This window comes from Fonsecaea multimorphosa, assembly GCF_000836435.1.
Source record: "Fonsecaea multimorphosa CBS 102226 unplaced genomic scaffold supercont1.1, whole genome shotgun sequence".
Lineage (NCBI taxonomy): Eukaryota > Fungi > Ascomycota > Eurotiomycetes > Chaetothyriales > Herpotrichiellaceae > Fonsecaea > Fonsecaea multimorphosa.
Window position 1 is genome coordinate 2,157,372 of NW_015971635.1, and position 19,831 is coordinate 2,177,202.

At 53.1% G+C, this 19,831-nt stretch overlaps 7 protein-coding genes across 7 annotated transcripts; 5 read left to right on the forward strand and 2 right to left on the reverse strand.

The window, feature by feature from the left end:
- Positions 1-1,185: 1,185 nt before the first annotated feature.
- Z520_00808 (uncharacterized protein) lies at positions 1,186-2,385 on the forward strand (the record flags this gene model as incomplete). The annotated part of the gene is made up of 1 exon (XM_016771328.1): positions 1,186-2,385. One exon carries the CDS (start codon positions 1,186-1,188, stop codon positions 2,383-2,385), a length of 1,200 nt encoding a protein of 399 aa, XP_016638238.1.
- A 786-nt stretch (positions 2,386-3,171) lies between these two features.
- Z520_00809 (uncharacterized protein) lies at positions 3,172-6,465 on the reverse strand (the record flags this gene model as incomplete). Its single annotated transcript, XM_016771329.1, has 3 exons — positions 3,172-6,157; positions 6,202-6,234; positions 6,281-6,465. 3 exons carry the CDS (start codon positions 6,463-6,465, stop codon positions 3,172-3,174), a joined length of 3,204 nt encoding a protein of 1,067 aa, XP_016638239.1.
- Positions 6,466-7,218: 753 nt separating this feature from the next.
- On the forward strand, positions 7,219-8,518 carry Z520_00810 (uncharacterized protein; the record flags this gene model as incomplete). The annotated part of the gene is made up of 2 exons (XM_016771330.1): positions 7,219-7,747; positions 7,794-8,518. 2 exons carry the CDS (start codon positions 7,219-7,221, stop codon positions 8,516-8,518), a joined length of 1,254 nt encoding a protein of 417 aa, XP_016638240.1.
- Positions 8,519-8,650: 132 nt separating this feature from the next.
- Positions 8,651-9,278, reverse strand: Z520_00811 (uncharacterized protein; the record flags this gene model as incomplete). Its single annotated transcript, XM_016771331.1, has 2 exons — positions 8,651-9,153; positions 9,242-9,278. 2 exons carry the CDS (start codon positions 9,276-9,278, stop codon positions 8,651-8,653), a joined length of 540 nt encoding a protein of 179 aa, XP_016638241.1.
- A 2,579-nt stretch (positions 9,279-11,857) lies between these two features.
- On the forward strand, positions 11,858-13,784 carry Z520_00812 (uncharacterized protein; the record flags this gene model as incomplete). The annotated part of the gene is made up of 3 exons (XM_016771332.1): positions 11,858-12,306; positions 12,360-12,821; positions 12,878-13,784. 3 exons carry the CDS (start codon positions 11,858-11,860, stop codon positions 13,782-13,784), a joined length of 1,818 nt encoding a protein of 605 aa, XP_016638242.1.
- Positions 13,785-14,816: 1,032 nt separating this feature from the next.
- Positions 14,817-17,074, forward strand: Z520_00813 (uncharacterized protein; the record flags this gene model as incomplete). The annotated part of the gene is made up of 3 exons (XM_016771333.1): positions 14,817-14,916; positions 14,982-15,146; positions 15,198-17,074. The coding sequence occupies 3 exons, from the start codon at positions 14,817-14,819 to the stop codon at positions 17,072-17,074; spliced, it is 2,142 nt and encodes a 713-aa protein (XP_016638243.1).
- Positions 17,075-18,126: 1,052 nt separating this feature from the next.
- Z520_00814 (uncharacterized protein) lies at positions 18,127-19,185 on the forward strand (the record flags this gene model as incomplete). Its single annotated transcript, XM_016771334.1, has 1 exon — positions 18,127-19,185. The coding sequence occupies one exon, from the start codon at positions 18,127-18,129 to the stop codon at positions 19,183-19,185; it is 1,059 nt and encodes a 352-aa protein (XP_016638244.1).
- Between the last annotated feature and the right edge of the window lie 646 nt (positions 19,186-19,831).

A 19,831-nucleotide genomic window follows, 5' to 3' on the forward strand; every position in this document is an offset into this window, starting at 1 on the left:
TTGCAAGTTCGGTGAGGTAGATAGATGGAAGCTCGTCAAGCTGCTCTTGAATTTTTGAAGCCGAGTACTTATGGACGAAGATTGCGGGGAGTGTAACGGCGACAGGTGGGTCGTGGGCAGATAAAGGAAATTTCGCTTGGAAAACGTCGAGACAAATTCGCTAATCAAGGTGACAAGCCAACCAAGTCCAGGAGTGCAGCGCGACAGAGTCGAAGGAGAAGGAGACGGAAGGAGGAGAGGAAGGACTCGAAATGCGTTATAGGTAAGATGGCCGCAAAAGAGGTCGCGCCGAGACGAGTGTCGGGCGGCTGGGAGGAGTAACTGGCGATGTTTGACAGTAGTAGTATGTAGTAGCAGTAGAACTGGGGAAGAGCAGAGCAACGCGGCGCAGCACACACACAGAAAAGTAATGTAGCTGATGGGACTGAGAGAGACGATAGGAAAAGGAGAGATAAGAAATCGCTCGAGCTCTTTTCCCAACGCCCAACTTGCAATGCACAAATGCCAATCGACGACTAGAAGGAAGAACGACGACAAGTAAGGGAAGAGGAGATGGAAGAAAGGATACTTTGGATGGGATGATTTTGCAGAGGGTTAGAGAAGATGGGAAGAGATGGAGGAAAGAATAAGATTCATCCGCCGTGGCGTAGCTCGACCGGGGAGTCAGTAGTGAGCTAAGCTGCCTACCTACTGCTGACTGGCAGTGGTGCCAGTGGTGCCAGTGATGCCAGTAACAGAGTGAGAGAGTGGCCGTTTGGTGACTGCCCGCCATAGTGGCCTCCGGAGGAGGGTCACACCTCCTCAGTCTTAGGCTTCACGGGCCCGACGGTTACCGCACGTCGCCCAGCTCAGGCGTGTGATTTAGCTTCCTGCGTAGAACTTCGCCTATGGGCTGCGGAGACCCTTTCCGAAGGGACCACTCACCCACTCACCCACTCCAGAGTCGCGAATGGCGCTGACCCACGGTCCAGATCAACTTCTTCTGGCTCCATCATCCCATTCGAAGAAGGAACAGCAGGAAAACGTTTGCGTTCAAGCTGTACCCAATTTCAACATGAACGCTTCGATCTGACAAAAAATGGCGACTCTTCGGCTCTCATTCCAGTGAATGCGCGCCTCCTCTCCTTACAAACCCTGCTTCCGCCCCTTCCTCCTCCCTATTTCGAAGTCGCTGTGCTGTTCGTCATGGCGACTGCGAAACCCCCTTACGACCCGGTCAAGACGGTCGAAGGCATGTTCATGGGCTCGGTGACCCGCATTGCCTACGCCATGAAAGATCCCTTGAACTACGCGCAGTCAACAAAAGCAGTGCTCGCGGAAACCGCCAAAAAGTTCCAGGACGCCTTGGATGATTGCGAGGTCCAGATCCTTGATGCGAAATGGTATCTCGAGCGCCAACTGGCTTTGAACAAGGCCCGGCGTGAAGCCAAAGCAAGAGAAGACAGTGCCGCCAGCGCGAAAAGGAAACGTGAAGAGTCCAAAGAAGCACAAGAGACGGCGCAAATCGCAGAGGGCGAAAATGCTCCCAAGCGCGTAAAGACACAAGAGCCTGAGAGTCCGGTGCAAGCGCAGCCAAAAGCCCAGCAGCCGTCTCCTGCACAAAAGCCGGCCCCTCCGTCGACTGTCGCCGCGAATCCCAACGCGGCGCAATCGCTTCCGGGGTCAGCAGAGAAGAACCCGACACCCAGACCACCAGATAAACCCAAAGTCTCCGTTACTACGGATATCAGGGCACCGCAACCAGCTGTCGTACCAGCTTCCAGACCTCAGGAGAAGCCTCCCGAGACTGCGCAGCAACCCGAAAGCACAATGACACAGACAACCACGGAGGAGTTTCCCAAGCCGACTCCGCAAGACACTCCAGCCGAGGCCAATGAGGCTTTCAACTTCGAATCAATGTTCGCAGAACCATCAGCAGACATGATGGAAGGGAACAACAATGACATAAACTTCGACCTTGACAACCTCGGTGATGGATTTGGTGGCGATTCTTCGCATCTCAATATGCAACAAGATGCTTCTCTGAGCTCTCTTCTTCCTGGCCTCGAATCCTATGCAAATCAGACGGGCGACGATGCGAATTTTGGCATGCCTGTGCCTCCAATGAACGGGCTCGCGCCTTCTAACGATATAGCCGCTCGAGGCATCGGAGGAGCGATGGGCGCCGATAGTAATACAGACAATGCTCCCATCCAGCACCAGCAGCCAGTCAATGTCAGTGTTAATGACTTCGGCCTGCCAGCCTTGGGTCCTAATGAGTTCGACGATTTCCTGAATGCCAACGCCATGAACTTCGACGAGAGTCTCGGCCTAGGCAATGACAGTATGGCCAATTTGGATAACTTGGAGAACATGGACCTCGATTTTGAAAGTATGTTCAAATGAGAACTAGCGATTGTATCAAGGAGGACTCGGGCCTGGAAACCGTATCCAGTCAAAAATTATTGCATGTTCATTCATGGTACCACGGCTGGCTTGGTTCAAAGCGGGTATCTGTACAATATGTTGGTCTGATGAACTGCGCGCCTCTCTTCCGAGGGCGTAGGTCATGTGTGTTGTCATTGAAGGGAACCTGGTGTTTTCTCCTGGCTTCGTAATCCGAGGATAGCAGAAGGATCGATGGTGCTGAAGCCATCTCGACCTTCACCTTGAGCGTTGGCGTTATTCTTACGGTTGTCCGCTCTCATGCTTTGAGCATTCTTTGAACAGATACCCAGGCTAGGGCTTGTTTGAGTGGCTGGAGTTTTGATAGCATGGAAAAACAAGAAGCAAAATGTGTAATCATGCACGGAGAACCAGTTCAGAAATCAGAAAATTCGTCTCTGACCGTATGTGTGATACAAAAGCATAGATGACGGACATCTACATCCATCACATCCAAGACGAATGTATCCTCCAAGAAGAAATAGAAGAAAACAGGTGTCGCAAACTCTCTCTTGTCTTGAGGTTCCTCGCGGCTCAAAGCTCCGGAGGTCTTCATGGACGAAGCGATGCGCGCGCTGGGTCATCTTCTCGAATAGGGGCATTGCATGCTGTAGAAGTCAATCAAACACAATCGCTGCCTTTAAGCTTGATCCAGCACAATTCAAACATTCCGACAAAAAGCAGACCTAGTCAATCCGCGACAATGTAGCTAACAGTACCACTCCCCAAGGCACAAGGTCAGATAATTTAATCAACCTTTCCCTTCCTCCCCGAGTCGTCACCATTCGCAAAGTCATCCCTTTTCTCGTCCAAGGTAGAGTCGCTCTGGGCGATGGAGCCGGGCTGGCCAAAATGGACCGAGAAGTCGACCTCGCCGACCAGCTCGCGGACCTTTGCGAGGACGGCGCACGTCTCCTGCATGATGAGGATGCTTGCGATCTCCAAGACGGCGAAGGCGGCGTAGCACGGCTCCTTGATGTGCTTGATGCTGAGGATGCCCGGGTCGATCGCGGCTAGTTGGCCCGCAATGTCGATGGGGCGCGCCACGCTGATATAAGGGGGCAGGGGTTGGGAGTTTGTGATGCTGGCGGAAACCAGACACAGGGTCGAGGTGAGGGCGTGCGAGGTGATTGTCGAATTCGCCGTCACCCGCTTGAATAGCTTCAACCACTCGGACTCCTCGCTCTCGCTCGAAAAGGCGTTGCTCGAGTACGCCGTGAGCGCCATGTAGTTGAAGAGGGATTGCATGTGCACGATCAATTCGTCGTAGGTCTCCTTGGGGAACTTCCCACCGAAGGTAGGTTCGTACTTGAGGAACTGGCTGTGTTCGCGAAGCCGGTTCAACATGACGATCAGTTTGTCAAACACCTTCCGGCGCGCCTTGCTCAGCTTGCGCATGGGGTTGTTTTTCTTGTCCATGGCGAGGTCGGGACTGGTGCGAAGGTGCATTTCGACCGTGGAGTGCATGCACGAGTAATAGTTTGCCATCAGGTATAGGGTTGTGCCAAGGTCTTTGCGGAGAGTCGCGTGCGTGGTGATGGGATATGGGAAGTAAGTCCAGAAAAACGCAACACCCAGGCCTGCCACAACGCTGACCAGCCGGTATGGAGCGAGAAGGTAGACATGGTAGAACTCCTGTCCGTTACTGCTGAGGACCTTTGTGCCGACCTTTTTATCTTGAAGTTCGTAACCGATAATCAAAATGGTCGTGACAATTGAGATGACGGCTGTGATGAGCTGTTTGGGATGTTTCAGTATCACATAGATGCCGCACACGAACACCAGATAGATCAGCGGAATGATGGCAGCAGGTTTCTGGTCACCCATGTACCAGACCGTGATTGAAACGACCATCGAAATCGCGGTGCCCACGATACGAAGGATGAATCCCTGGACACCGGCTCCGGCGTGCGCACCCATACTGATAGCGACCATGATGACGGCCCAGATTCCACGTTGAGCCAGATAGAATGCATGGGTCTGGCGGAGGTAGCCAATGATTGCTAGACTGATACTGGCAACTGCCGCCCGGAAACCAAAATGCGAAGCATCCGAGGCCAGGAATTTCGGGACAGATCTGAGATGGTTTGTCACTCGCTGGTACAGGGTCGTCGGCGGCAGATGTTCTGGATCCTTGTGTTTCTGAAGAGAGTCTCCTACCCATATGTAGATGCCTGACGCCGGTCCATCTTGAAGCCCTTCGCTGGCGTCCATTTGCATGAATGCATTCTGCAACAACTTGCGAATCCGTCTCCACCCAGGAAAGATCAGTTTGTTCTTTCTCATGGTGCCGTCTTGCACTTTTGAGTCAGCGAACAGAACGAAATCCATCACAGCGTGACAGACGGCGAACAGGAGATACTCGAGATATAGGATCAGATACAGTTGTTGGTGGTTCTGTTTTTGTCGAACGGCCTCCTCGACAGAGCTCGCGTGCTCAAAATTGTATTGAGAGGATGCGTCTTCCCAAAATTTCGAAGGTACTTCTATACCTTTTTTCTCGCACCATTTTCGCATGGTCTCTTGCCGGTGCTCTTGGAAATCAGAAATCTGGCCCTTTAAGTACTGCGCAAAGGCAGGGTCTCCTGGGGCTGGAGATGTCTCCGCAGCGGTCTCGATGTCTTTCTTAGGAGTCTTCGGCCGAGGCGTGAGTTCCAACACATAAGCAACATGGGTCAGACCGTCCATCAGACTGGTCTTCACTTTCCAAAATGGAATGCGTGACATGACGACAACTTCTTGCCATTCCTCCGCCTCAAGTCGTTTGATAGCTTCAAGGGCATCCAAATCGGAAATCAAATTTTCTCCTGCAGCTTTGTGGCGTTTCACGGATTGGAGGATGTCTACAAATGTCGACAGCCCTGCGACAGGAAGGAGGATGTTCTGCAGTTGTCCCCAAATGTGGCCGAAGTCTTCTGGTTGTAATTTGCCCCATCCGATCTCTTTCTTAGCGAAGCCGATCTCGAGTTTCAACTGCCCAAACAATTGTGTAGCTTTTTGGATTGTTACTTTCAGCTTTTGAGCCGCCTCTTCAGCGGCCTTCACGGACACGCGTGCCTCAGGGTTTTCATGTAACGGCAGTGGTTTGCCATTCTCGTCTAGCAGCCCAGGGGTGCCGACTTGAGAGTTGGTAATGCCGTGTAAATACGCTGTGTGGACGGAAAGGGCGGCTTTCATCAGGTTGAGCAAGCCGGCCATTTGTTTTTTGGCGATCAGCCTCGAAGAGAAGGGTATTATGAAGAGAGAGACAGCAGTCGCCAAAGCATATCCAGTCAGAAACACCTTCAACAGCCGATCCACAAATCCCATACCGGCTGTCATGTTCGGAAATGTCGGAGTGTAGGTGGAAGCCACAACCACAAAGATGGTAAATTGAATAGAGACGATGAGGAGCTGGGGACGGGCGGCCCGCACTGTATTCGCGACCCATAGCCAGAAGAACAACCAAACGGCGGCCGTAACATTAGCTGCCGCACTGTATTCCAGACTTTGCTTGCTACCGGAGGAGCCGGTGGTGGTGGAGTTGGGTCTTTGGACTGTTTGTTGGCGTGCAGAAACGGCGCATTGTATCGTGAGCAAGGAAACGGCGGCAGCAAAACAAACCGTGATGATGGAAATTATCATGGACTGGACAAACTTTGCCCGCGGAAGGATTGGAAGAGATAGAAAAGACGTGATTGCAATCAGGTATCCCAAGGTTGAGTATGTTTTGGCCCACTTATCACTCTGATAACTGGGAACATGAGCGAATATCTAGAACGAGGTTCAGAGACTTACGCTGCAAGCGCAATGGCTGGAGGCAGTCCTCCCCTATTTCCACTCAGTTTTGAACCGGCGACAATGGGAGAAGTCTTACTTGAGCATTAATAAAAGCGTGGGGACATCGAGATTCAATTTTGTCTGTATTTTCTTCAACAGACCGGGTTTAGGCGGTGCAGCTTCTTGGACGTCAGGGCCGGCATCACGAGTCTTGCCTGTGGCAGCCTTGTTGTCTTCTTCCTGACCCATCGGGCTTGAGGGTTTGTTGTCAACTTCCGACATTTTGCTGTTTTGAGGACGAAAAGAGGAGAACACACGCGCCAGATAGTGAACAGCGGACGAAGGACCAAGTAGTCAGAGTTTACATAAGGAATTCCGTCCTCCGAGAGCCGTTCTTAGAAGGTTGAAGGCAAGGGCCGGTTGGCTATGACACAGCAGAGCCAAGTGCTATAGAGCCACAAAAGAGCTGTGGAGGTTGCCACTTCAAGGTAAGGGGGATCGACCATGAGGGAGGCTGTGGACTGGGCCTGTAACCCCAAAAGACTTGCCCTGGTCAATGAGGTGCTCTACCGCGTCAAGCGAGGACTGGGAAGTTCCTTTATTTCAACGGCACCGAAGTATCAAGATGCGTCAGTTTGACAGAGGCTTTTACCCAGAACGATCTCCCTGGTCCGATTGTGCTTCACCCAGCCTCTGGATTGGCGTATTGGACATGCTAGTCCATGCTAGCCATGCTTAGCATATTGCTGAGTGATAAGCTCAACGGCACAGGCAAATCGGCGATGCTAAGTTCGGAAACGGGGCGAGGAGAGACGTTGGACGCCTTGTTTCGGTCAATATGGAGTCCGGCACGCCGCGCACGAAGGAGCCGGGCCGAACTTGATTGTCACGTGACAAGGCTTTGCACAGTCAAGGCTTTATGCTCCTCCGGATGCCTTTGAACAATTTTCGGCATCAGTCGAGAAGCCCAGCATTGTTGCTGCTCACGATCAGCAATCTGCGATCCGCGCCGTTTTCGTGCCCAACCCATTGAGCATGGCACCCTCCAGGGCGCCCAGTGCCCTGCTTCTGCATTCACTGAGATCGTTAGCGATTGAGATGCCATCGTCTAGAGCTGCCCTCCGAAGCTTCGCAACCACAAGCTCGACTTGTCAAGAAGTCGAAGTTCAAAAGCCATCCTATTATCACAACCCTGACCCAGCCACTGTCCATGTTCCGCGACTCGAGCGCAAGCTCTTGAGGGCTGGTCAGTTTCCCGTGGGATCTCGAAGACGACGGGCCGCCCTCGCGCAGTCTCCTGGCATTCCCTTCGATGAACTGCCCTACCAATGCTTTCAAGAAGCCCGCAAAATCCTCATCGCCGACCGAGCAGAGAAGCTCAAAAAGATAGAAACCGAGCGAGCCCGCATTGCTCGTCTTCGTGATGTCGACCCGAACACGTTCCCTGGAGGAGAACTGTACAAACAACGAAGATTGAACAGCATGCTCGCAGAGCTGGAGAATCTCAAGATTTTGGCCGACATTAACGATCCCAATGTCAAGAGGAGGTTTGAGGATGGCAATGGTGCGCAGACATGCTGAGAGTTGTCATTATTTGCTAACAATCACAGGCGACCTGAGCAAACCCATCTACAGGCACCTGGCCGAGCGCAAATGGCGAGAATATCCGCGAAAAGTCCTCGTCCAACGAATAACACAGATGAAGGTGGTTCCAGACATCATTCCAAACGTGGATCCCGTACTGGACGTCAAGATTGTGTTTGGAACCCGTGTTGTACAACCGGGCGAATTCGTGGAGTCGCACATCAGCGAAAACCCGTGCCGTCTAACTCTACAATCCTATGAGCGAGGGGAGAAGATGGTTACCGTTGCCATTGTCGATCCAGACGTTCCGAACATCGAGACCGACTCCTTTGACTCTCGCTGCCATTACCTTGCCTGCAACATTACCATCTCACCGACACAACCAACGGTAGATCTCGCGACTCTATCCCCGGCTTCACAGGTCCTTCTACCGTGGTTGCCGCCCTATGCACAGAAAGGAAGCCCATATCATCGATTGTCCATTGTCATACTACAACAAAAAGACAACATCCCCATTGATCTTGAGGTTGCCAAGAAAAAGATACAGCGGGACGGGTTCACTGTCCGCAGCATGATGAGTCGTCACATCCTCAGTCCTATTAGTGCTTCGTTGTTCCGGACACAATGGGATGATAGTACATCTGCCGTTATGCAGAGAGCAGGCATCCAAGGTGCGGATGTCGAGTTCAAGAGGAGGAAGGTGGATCCTCTGCCGTATCAAAGGCGCGACACGTCTAGGATGAGGGGGTGAAATAGCTGAGCTGTGCCCTAGCTAGCACCTGCTGTACAATACCAACACTGATTTACCGCCTTTCATAGGATTCCGCGTGTCTCTTAGTGCTTTTGAAATTCATCTTGTTTCGGTCGCTGATGCGAAGCATTCTCAGGGTGCTTGGGTGTCTTCCAAGGCGACCTCTCTTTCCACAGGCGCATGCGACCTATCGTCAGAGACGGTGACTGTTTGCAACTGCGGTTTGCGGAAAGATGTCCAATTGAAATATCCGTCGCCAACATACAGAGTCTTGCCCGTAATCAAAGCCATGGGTACAGGACCGTAGAATCGAGAATCTCTGCTGTAGGACAGATTGTCTCCGGCTACCCACACGTGACCCTCTGGAACTTGTACCATGACAGGCTCTTCTCGCACTGCATCGCCTTCGTATAGCCCTGGAATGGGAGCGCCGCCCACTGTGGGAGATAGGTGAGGGTCGCGAAGGACATAGTCCCCAGGCATGCCGATAACACGCTTGCAGGCTATCCCGCGGAGGAAGATAGGGCTTTCAAAGACCACAACGTCTCCCACTTTGATGTTCTTTCCTCGCTTGTGCCTTCGGGAATAGACGTTGTATGACAGGCTGCTGGGCATGGACGGGTACATGGAAGGACCTAGAGAGGGCTTTTGCCCGTGTGCAATTTAGCGAAGACTCAGGCAAATGTGAAGAGATCCTCGTAGGGACGGAAAACGCGAACATACAGCGCAGGTGATCCAATGATGTGCCACCAAGGCCCATGATGAATATGCTGCAACACATGTGATTCCGATTGTGATCACTTTAGCCACGAACGGTCGCTGTGGCCCAGCTGGCACGCGGGCGAAAATGCGCCTCAGCATGGACATTGCCTGATGTTGGAAGGGACTTTTGTCACCTAGAGCGCGACATTATCGCATTGAGATTCACACCAATGGCGTGACCTTGAACTCAAACTGGCCGACGTGAGCTGAGGGTTAGGTACGGGCGGGATGGTCTGCCAGCGAAGGCTTCCCGAGATGATCTGCGCAGCTCGGCAGCTTGGAGATAGCAAGGTTGTGGCTTTCCAGGTGCCAAGGAAAGAACCTTGCCAGTGAGAGAGGACTGCCAGTGCCAGCCAATTGCCCCAGCATCTCTCTCCTGGTACTACAGTACCTCGTACCTCGTTAATACTCGTACCTCAAGCCCAATGCAGATTCTGGCGGCCTTACAAACCTACTCCTTCCTGCGTCTCCCATACTCAATCATCATTCGCTCGTCCTTAATCCTCGGTGCTCTCTATGTACCTGCCTAGCTCGCCAGCCTACCTATTGTCGTCCCGTCCCTTTATCTCTCTTGTATCTGAACAAGATTCTGCCCATTTTCCGAAGACCCTCTGCCAACTCGCCTCCCCTGCCACCGCGGTAAAGTGCCGGGTGGGTGCGAATGCAGTTGCATTGTTACCTTCGGAGCGAACGATCCCCTTCAAAGAAGACCAGGCGGGAAGCAGCCTCCAATTTGCCCCAGCCACCAGGCACATGTCCCTTGCGGGTTGACTCGGTTCCTCATAGGTACAACAGCCGACAATATCCACGAGGGGCTGCCGCTCCGCACAATGTAATACGGAGTACCAGGTTCTCCATATCAACACGGACCTCGATTCCACATTTGGCGAGATCATGATAACTAGGTCTCGAGTAATGTAACGCTGCCAGGTCCAACGGAGCCCCCCGTCGTTTGGGCTCAAAGCAGTCCCCGAAGTCAATTGTTCTCCAGCTCTCCTGATTACTGCTTATAGCGCTATTCCTCGTGCCTCCCTCCCGACTTCCAAAAGCATATTCTGAATAGGCGAGATAGCCTCTGATAACCGGGCATGTATGCGCCTCTCCTATCCATCAACAGTTCCATTCCAAGACCTAGCAGAAGTGGGTGCAGGCATTCACAGTGAAACCCAGTCAACCACCTATCATTCACGCCCCTCCCCTCGAGCCTAGAACAACCAGAGAAGCAGAAGGAAAATCCACAAAGGGACGGGATGCCGTGAGTGGTCAGCTGTGGAGAGGAGGAGGCGGCTGCCCGCCGGCCAGGCTTAACCACTCTTGAATGTTCCCCCGCGACCACCAAACTCAACTGTATTCACCAGAAGCACTCACAATCCCGGTTGGGCCAGCTCTTTGAAGCCTACACCGATAAGCTTTAAAGCGAAGCTTAGCATTGCTTTTCGCACTCCAAGACCCCAAAGTTGCATTCAAAATGGACGTTCGGGAAACCAAGCAAACACGAGACGGGGAATCTCCAGTGGCGTTACGGGGCAAGGCACGATTGATCGAGATGCCCACGAGCGAACAGTGTCAGAAAAGCAGGCAACTTTAGCAGAAGGGGGCGCGCAGGGCCAATGTCCAATGGAAAAGGCTGGCCGGCCAGCCGGACAGCCGACCAGATCACTTCCGAAGCTGTACGATCAAAGAATCCTTTCAACTAGAAGGGGAGGGATAGCTGCTGTCACGGCCACGAAGGCGGCTGACGGACCGCCTATGGAGCCCTTTTCGCGCGCGCTGGATAACGTCCCAAAGAGCCTTTATCAGTTCGCCCCCAGTGTGTGGGCGAGACAAGCGAGTGGCGACTGGGGTATTGTTTGCAGGGGGCCAGTCGGGCAGTCCTTTTAACCTTCGGTGAGGATCCTTTCCTCTCCCAGGGATTCGCCCGTTCCGCCCGACATCAATTTTACCTGCCGGATTGCGTTACGCCCACCACCATCCCTTCGCCTTGTTGTGCTGTCGCATGATTTCATTACCCATGATTGACAGCCAACCCTCCTGTGCGTCCCGCTAACTCATACTGTCTTTGTGAGGTCAAATATGCAATCGCCTCCTAACCCTGTCTCTCCTAGGGCAATGCTACCCATTGGAACCAGCCAACGACGATCGCATGTTGACGTCGCAATCTCAGATTCCATATTGTATCCCCTCTCTGGTGCTTTCTGAATGGAGACTCTACCCTCGACCCTTGCAAGGGTTCGTTCTAGAAAACACCAATTGATTCATGTTGCCCTATCAGTTGTCAGTCGGCGAACGCTGAACCAGGCGAGGATCATGGCGTTTCGTGGCGTCACACCCACCTTTGATCGTTCAGACGGCCTATTCGTATGGACTAGGTAAGACGATTTCAGTGTTTGCGCTATGAGCTAAGAGTACGACGTTGCTACCCATGTCTCTGTCTCCTAGCGAGCGACATCAGGCCCATATCCTATAAGATAGACCAAGTGGCACCTCCTCTTCTCCAGTCTCCTCTCCTCCCCTCTGCATCTGTTTTTCCCCTCTGTAGGATTATCACGATTGAGCTGTTTCCGTACAGTGAGGAAAATGGCATCTGGCATTGGATCTATCTCTGGCCCTGGGGCTGTGGATGACAGGCGTCTCCATCCCGATGGGCTTGACGCGACCACTTACCCTACAAGGGTTCTAGCAAAGCTCCACGACCCCAGTATTCCGTTTGAAGAGTACCTTCACTATGCGAAGATCACTCGCCAGGAGGAAGAACGGTTGTACGGCCCTGGGAGCGACTTCACCCAAGGTCCTGGTCCTACAATGACCTTCATCAAAGAGAAGATTCTCCGCAAGCGCGTCGAGCAACGTCGCGAATCTGTTCCTCAGCCTAGGCTGTCCATCAGCGCTCAAGGAGAGGGACAAATCGTGCACGAGACCGATTCGGGCAACGAAAAATCAGGTGTTGAGAACAAGAAGTATGAACCCATGACCATTTCTGATGAGGAATGGGTTCAGGCCTCACGCGCAGCGAGAACAGCTACCTGGTACTGCAAACCCCGACTGACGCAGAATCTTCCACTGCTAACCGCACGGATAGGGGTGCCGTCTTCTACCTCATCACCACCGACATTCTCGGTCCTTTCAGTACCGGATACTCCTTCTCGCAAATGGGTCTTGGCCCTGGTGTTACGCTCTTCACTGTGTTCGGTGCCCTTGCTGGTTATAGTGGGTACCAGCTCTGGCGCATGTATCTCCAGCTGGACAGCGATCGCTATCCAATGAAAGGCTACGGCGACATCGCTTTCCGCGTGTACGGTTCCTGGTTCCGCCACACTTGCAACCTTCTGCAGTCGTTCCAATTCTTCCTCAACGTCGCCCTCATCATCCTGAGCAGCGGTCAGTCCATTAGCCAGCTGTCCAAGGGGAACTTGTGCTTCATCGTGTGCGTGGTTGTCTGTATGATTGCTGGCTGTATCGTTGGACAGATTCGAACCCTCCAGCGGTTCGGCTGGTTGGCTTCTTGGGCTGTGTTCCTCAACTTGTTCATCATTTTCGCAACGTAAGTTTGCCCCTCTGGGCATCATTGCAACCAGCACTTGACTAACGGCTTTCCAGCATGGGCGTCATGGCTCACTCTCCTCCCAACTACCAACTCTACGCCGCTGCGAACCCTGATTTCGACATCAACAACCCACCACCAGTTCAAGTCTCCGGCTCCGCACCACCCGGTCTGGACATTGTCGACAACGTTAATGGTCTCATGAATGCTGTCTTCTCCTTTGGTGGTGCGACTCTGTTCGTCGAACTTTTGGCCGAGATGCGTCGCCCTATGGATTTCTGGAAGGGGCTTCTCTGCGCGGACATCCTCATCTATGCCTGCTACATGGTCTACGGAATTTACACCTATTGTATGCAAGGACAGTACGCGTACAATGTATCATACCAGGGTATCTCCCCATACAGCTGGCAAACAGTGTGCAATATTATCGGTCTCATCACCGGTCTCATTGCTGCTGTTCTTTACGGCAACATTGGTATCAAAGTCCTCTACAACAACTTGGGCCGTGATCTGCTCAACTTCCCGCTGTTGGAATCCAAGACGGGTAAATGGATCTGGGTTTTCTTCGTCCCCGTCTACTGGATTCTTGCTTGGATTGTCACTCAATCCGTTCCTCAAATCAACTCATGGATCGTCCTCGTCGGTGCCGGGTGTATCTTGCAATTCACATACACATTCCCGCCTTTCCTGATGCTGGGCTTCAAGTGCCAGCGCGATGCCATGCTTCCCGGCGAAACATTTGACCCAGCCACTGGCACCGTCCGCCACCTGGACAGCGGGCTCCAGAGATGGTGGAGAGGTTTCAAGAAGGAACTCTGGTGGAATCTTTTCGATCTGATCTTCTACTTGGGAAGTTTTGTGACGATGGTTCTCGGGTTATATGCCGCATTTACATCGATGGTGAACGCATATAGGAGCTCTGTGAACTTGAGCGCCTGGAGATGTGAGAGTCCTACGGGTTAATTGAGGAGAGGGGAAATTACCGAGAGGTAACGGTAGACAGCACAACGGTGAAGGCAAAGATGATGTACAGGATGTGGCTATGGAAGAGTGTCTGCCTAGGTAGCTTTAGCATCGTCATGACTGCGAGCTGCGGGCTGGATGAGCTTTTGAGAAGCTGAATTGACCTCTGGTCATTTGACCGAAGATAGGGTGTGGTCATGAACAATTAATTCGATACGCGAACTATAGTCTCACACTAGGTTCTCGTTCGCTGTTGAGTGTTTTGCCATCGTCATTCCACCGGCGACATCTGGAGTACCGAATTCTGATATTGTCCATCTCGCGTCTTAGAGATCTCTCACATGTGAGCAGGAGTTGTGGCCTCAGCACCGATGTTCCCACCAGAACCCCACGGACGTGCGAGTGGGATGCGGGATCAGAGCGCCGTCTTCTGCTACGTCAGTGGCTGATCTGCAATGTGACCTTGTTCGGATCGTGCATGCAACCACGGAACCACGGAACTGGCGTGGATATCCAGACGTGCCGTTGGCTGGAATTGGGAGAAACTGAGGGCTCGAAGGAATACGAGCAGAGACTGCGACACCCTCGCCGTCGCTGATCTCTTATCCCTCCATTTTCTCTTGTCATGATGATGATGATGTCGATGAGCGAGTCGTGAGCTGTGCAGATGAGGAAGGGTGGCGCGTGATCGTCGTGAAAGGGGCGAAGTGTGAACGAAAGTCAAGATCCAATCGGCATGGCGCAGCACGCAATTTCTCGCTCCATGACCGAGAAAAATGTCCCCAAGCATCCCGTCACCATCTCCCGTCCTGTTCTCTTCAGCATTTTGGCCTTGTGCGGGCACAGGCTCGTTTAGACAATGTTGCATTCCTATCTTTCACATGTCCTCCTTGTGATTTCACATTTGTCGCTGCTACGATTGGCTGGGGTTGAAGCCCTTGGGCGGCCAGAGCTTCCGAAGCAGCCTGCGGACAACCATGCAGGTACGGAACATTCATCTCCTATTGGGGATGGTGCAGATCCTGACCCAAGATGCAGCTTCTTATCACAAAAGACCCATCTTCGAGTCATCCACATGGAATGTCCGTGTCCCAAGGGACGATCCACGAAGGTCCGCCAATCAATTTGATACGTATGATACCACATGTAGGATGTCCACATGTTTTGAGGGAAGAGCTGGGCGGCTAATCTGTGCAGTATTGCCGTTGAGGTTTGAGCCTCTTCCTCTCGGTTCTATCAAGCCGCTGGGATGGCTTGGTCAACAGATGGACCTCATGGCCAACGGTCTTCCAGGCCATTTGCATGACTTCTACCGCCCTGTCAAAGATGCTCCCTGGCTCGGCGGCGACCACGAATACTCATGTGTGTGCCAAAAGTGACACACCGTCCTGTGCTCCGCTGACACCCTGTTAGGGCTTAATGAAGCATGGCCCTACTCATATAATGCCCTTGTCCCACTGGCATGGACCACCGACAACGCACGATTGAAACATCATGTTCTCCAGGTCACCGATTGGGTCATTGGACATCAGCACGCAGACGGATGGCTCGGGCCGGAAGAGAACCTGTCCCGTCGAAATTTCTGGGCCAGATACCCCCTCTTCTTGGGCTTCATGCAGCTGGTCGAAGCCGAGCCCGAGCTGGGCGAGACCATGGTGTTACCAGCAATGCATCGCTTCGTCCGGCTGATGTATTCTATGCTCCAAGACCACCATCAGGGCTATGTCTGGAAACCCGGGGATCTGTTCGACGAGCAATGGGGTCGATCCCGTGCGGCAGACATGGTCCTGGCCTTGCAGTGGCTTTACGAGAAATATCCCATGGGCAATGAAAAGGCCATCCATTACTGCATGGTCCAGATGTATGAGATGGCCTATGACTGGTCATATTGGTTTCATGAAGATCACTTTTTGAAAGGCGACCTGGACACGTACCCGCAAGATCTTACAAACAGCCTGTTCCCCTATGTCCATGGCGTCAATGCTGGTCAAGGGTTGAAATGGGGCGGCGTCATGAGAAGGCTTGTCCAAGACGATGCGCTTCTCAATGCGACTAGAAACGGAGTCGACTGGACTTTCCGCTACCACGGGACCCCATCCGGTGCGATCATTGGGGATGAACGTGAGGCAGGGCTGAGCCCGGTTCGTGGCACTGAGCTTTGCAGCGTGGTGGAATCAATCTTCTCCTTGAACTATTTGTATCAAGCCGTGGGAGACGGCGACTTTGCCGACAAATCCGAGTTGGCCGCCTACAATGCTTTGCCTGTCATGTTGATGCCCCACTGGTGGGCTCATCAGTACATCGCACAGACAAACCAGCCCATCAGTCATCGCCTTGACAATCCCCCATTCTGGAATGTTGGGCCCATGGGCCAAACCTTTGGGACGGAGCCGAACTTCCCGTGCTGCACCGTCAACATGCAGGGATATTCCAAATTCGTTCCAGCCATGTTTGTAAAAGACGGCGAAGACGGATTGGTCCATACGTTGCTGGGCCCGGCTCATGTTAGCGCCACGTTGAAAAAGCGAAACCAGATACGAATTCGATGCGATACGAACTATCCTTTCAGCAACTACCTCAACTATGAGATCAAGGCGAGGTCAGCTTTTCGATTCTCGTTCAGGGTTCCGTCCTGGGCTATTCCAGATGCAAGCATTGTCATGGTCGATCGTGGGAAAAGGCACCACCTCGCGCCGGACAACAGCACAGGCCTGCATACGATGGTCATTCCAGCTGGAAGGACCCGCATCGAAGTCTCGTTCAGCACAAAGCTTCGAGTCGAGTCGAGAGCCAACGACACCGTGTCCGTCTACTACGGTGCTCTACTATATGCTCTGCCAATCGCTGGAGACTACACCGCCTCGCGTCCAGCCAACTATCCGGGAATGGAGGCTCCTGCCGAGGCAAATGACTGGTCGATTCTCCCAAGAGAGTACTGGAACTTGGCCATCGACCCGACAGCTTTGAAATTCTATGAATATCCCAACCGGTATGATGAGTGGCTCCCTCATCCGATCTGGCACGAAGACCGGCCGCCTGTCAGCATCTCGGCACTCGCCTGCCAGATAGACTGGGAGCTACAAGATGGGTATGCACCAAACCCACCCTTGGCTGGTCAGCGGAATTGCACCGGAAGGGCCTTTCCGGTCGAACTGCGCCCGTATGGCAGTGCGAAGCTGCATATGGCCGAACTGCCTACCGTGAACTTACGACCAGGCAGTCCGGACTTGTGGCGACCGGGGCCAGGCCTGAGAAGGACCTCCAGTACCAGTCATGAGCTAGAGAGGTAGACATGCGTTTTTATAAATTAGCAAATAACGTGCAAATTCCATGCTTGATTGCCTGGGAGAAGCTCTTGTCCGACAAAGCACATTGTCCTCATGGCAGCCACGAACATGGCGCCGATGGATTTATGAGATGTCCAAGCAGACTGCAAGTCGGAAACTCGCAAGTGGCGGACGGAGAGCCAGGAGGGGGCCATTTTCCCCGTATACAGCCACTGCAGCCTTACCGGCGGCTGGTGAGGCATTAGAGTTTGGGAGGGTCGGAGATGCAGGAACCGACCAACCGATGGTGTTCTGACATAGATGCTGAGGCGAGAACGAAGGAAAGGGGAGTGGAGTGTGTCGCTCTGTTACGTAGAGGAGAAGAGTGCAGCGGATAGACTGATGAGAAGACGAGATCATGTCACAGGTGGTGCAGGTGGTGCAGGCGGCCGCAGACGCTGGGAGACTGTCTCCGAAAAACAGTCACGAGGTGTGAAAGTGTGACGGGGTAACAGCCTGCGCTCCCAGTTGCCTCCATCGCCCAAGCTGCATCCCAGCGCTTCGACGCATCCTCTGGCTGGCGGCAACGAGCTCCCTGGTCGCTTGTTTCATCCAAAGATGATGCTTTACCGCGATTCGCGCAGGGCAGCACCGACGGGCGTCCCTCTCCTCCTATTTTTGTGTTGTTTCCCATAAGCGCCCCGACTTAGCCGAGTTGTCAAGCCTCGCTCCTCGCAGTCCAATCGTCGACGACAATCGACCCAAGCACGAGTGATGATGACTGGCAGCTAAGGCACACAGCTCCTGGGTTCTCAGGCTCGTCCTCACCGGCGCTGAGGGAGACAATGGCTCAGCTCCTCAAGATGCCTGTCGTTTTCCTTTATTCCCCCTCCTCACCCTCGTCGTCCTTTGGCTTTTCTGTGTTTCCATGCATACAATAGAGCGGTTTATTGCTTAAAACACAACAGTAAGGCCGCCCCCTCCCACGTCACTGCTGACCGCTGTACGCTTTGAACCGACCCCGACGCGGTGGTGTGCTACAACACGGGCAGCGGACTGCCCGACTTCCTGTCGAGATGAAAAACTACGAATACCCTCGAGTCCGTCCTCCGACTTCTCTGCAGCTACCTCAGCAACCAGCCGAGAATCGGTTTTCGTGGATGACCACGTCTGGAGACCAGGAAGATCGTGTGGGAGCAAGAAGAGAGACAATCATTCCAATACCAACGCCTCCGCCAGGGATTGCACAACAACCATCTCCGCAGGGAGGTGTTCCGATGCCAACCATGGAATCACAGGTGTACGGCGGTGGTGGCGTGGTTCCGTATCAGATTCCACGAAACCCGGCGGTTGTACAACAGCAGTACATGCAAGCCGCGCAACACCATGGCGCTTACACCTCACAACCATATCCCGTCCAGGTAACTGGACAACAGCCTCAAATGCAGACCACGCAGTATGCCATGCCACCAATGCCTCCTTCACCACAACCTCCAGAGCCTGCAAAGCAACCGCCCATTCCCGAAAACGAACTTACAGGGCCTATTGAGCCAGATACGAACCCTTTGACACCAACTACTCCCAAACCACCCATGCGTGCCAGCACCAACATGGCCATCGTTCCACCTCCCTCCGATCCCTCTCAATTTTCCGCCAACGTGTTTACTCCGAGTCCGCAATCCATCAAAGGTGGTTCATGGCAGCACAGTTTCTGCTCCTGCGCCGAACCTTCCACTTGCATAACGGGACTGTTCTGCCCGTGCGTTGTGTATGGAAAGACCCAATATCGGTTAGGGTTGAGAGACGAAAGAAAAGACCCGACAAATATGCTGGGGTACACGGCAGTCAACGGGTCTTGCATTGCATTTGGCCTGCTATGTGGGGTAAATGGGATCTTGACCGCCATCCAGCATACGCGGGTGCGCAAGACGTACAACATGAGCGAAGAGGCCGGAAACGTTGCTGGGGATTGTCTCAAGGGCATTTGCTGCTGTTGCTGTGTTGTCGCTCAGGATGAGAAGGAGGTCAGGTTTCGAGAAGAGCAGGCCCGGAAACCGGCTGGGTCTGGCACAAAGAAAGAAGGATATGTGGCACCCACGACTATGACCTTCAATCCTCCGCCTCAATCGAGGTGAGCGACACGAGTTTTCTTTGGAGACACTGTGATCACTATGGCGACTCAGAGGGGTATGTCGATCGCCGCAAGTATTCGTCCGCTCAGCAGCGGCACTACCGTCGGAGACTGGTGTGTGATTCCTTGAGGCTTGCACAGCCATAGGGCAGCTGCAGGTGAAGCTATAAGGAGGGCTTTTCAGGGCGCAAGCTGCATCATATCAAAAAGATGTACGAGGGACTCAGCATCTGCTTCTCTCTGAGCAGCGATGGAGACAACCAGCAACTTCACGCCCTGGCCTTCTCCGGACCATGTGGTCGGTACCTTTCAACCTGTCCTCGCCTGAAGGAAGCTCTTTTGTACATATAGATACTTTCTGAGGTTCCACAAATGTACGATTACTTTCCGAAGCCACGGGATCTTCTCGTGGCCTATAATGCAGGTTTCTTTCATATGAAGGCCCATATACGAGATGGTGGCCCAGCCCCCCCAGTGTCGCGGCTCATTTGGCGCTCTCCAGTGACTTTCTTGCCCCAAATGGACACGGATAGTCTGACAGAAATTATGCACAGAGTCAAATCATGCAATAGTGGCAGTCCATTGGACGCGACATGCTGTTCATCTTGTCTGATGTCTCGGTGTCATTTCTCCCTTGTCTTTCTGATATC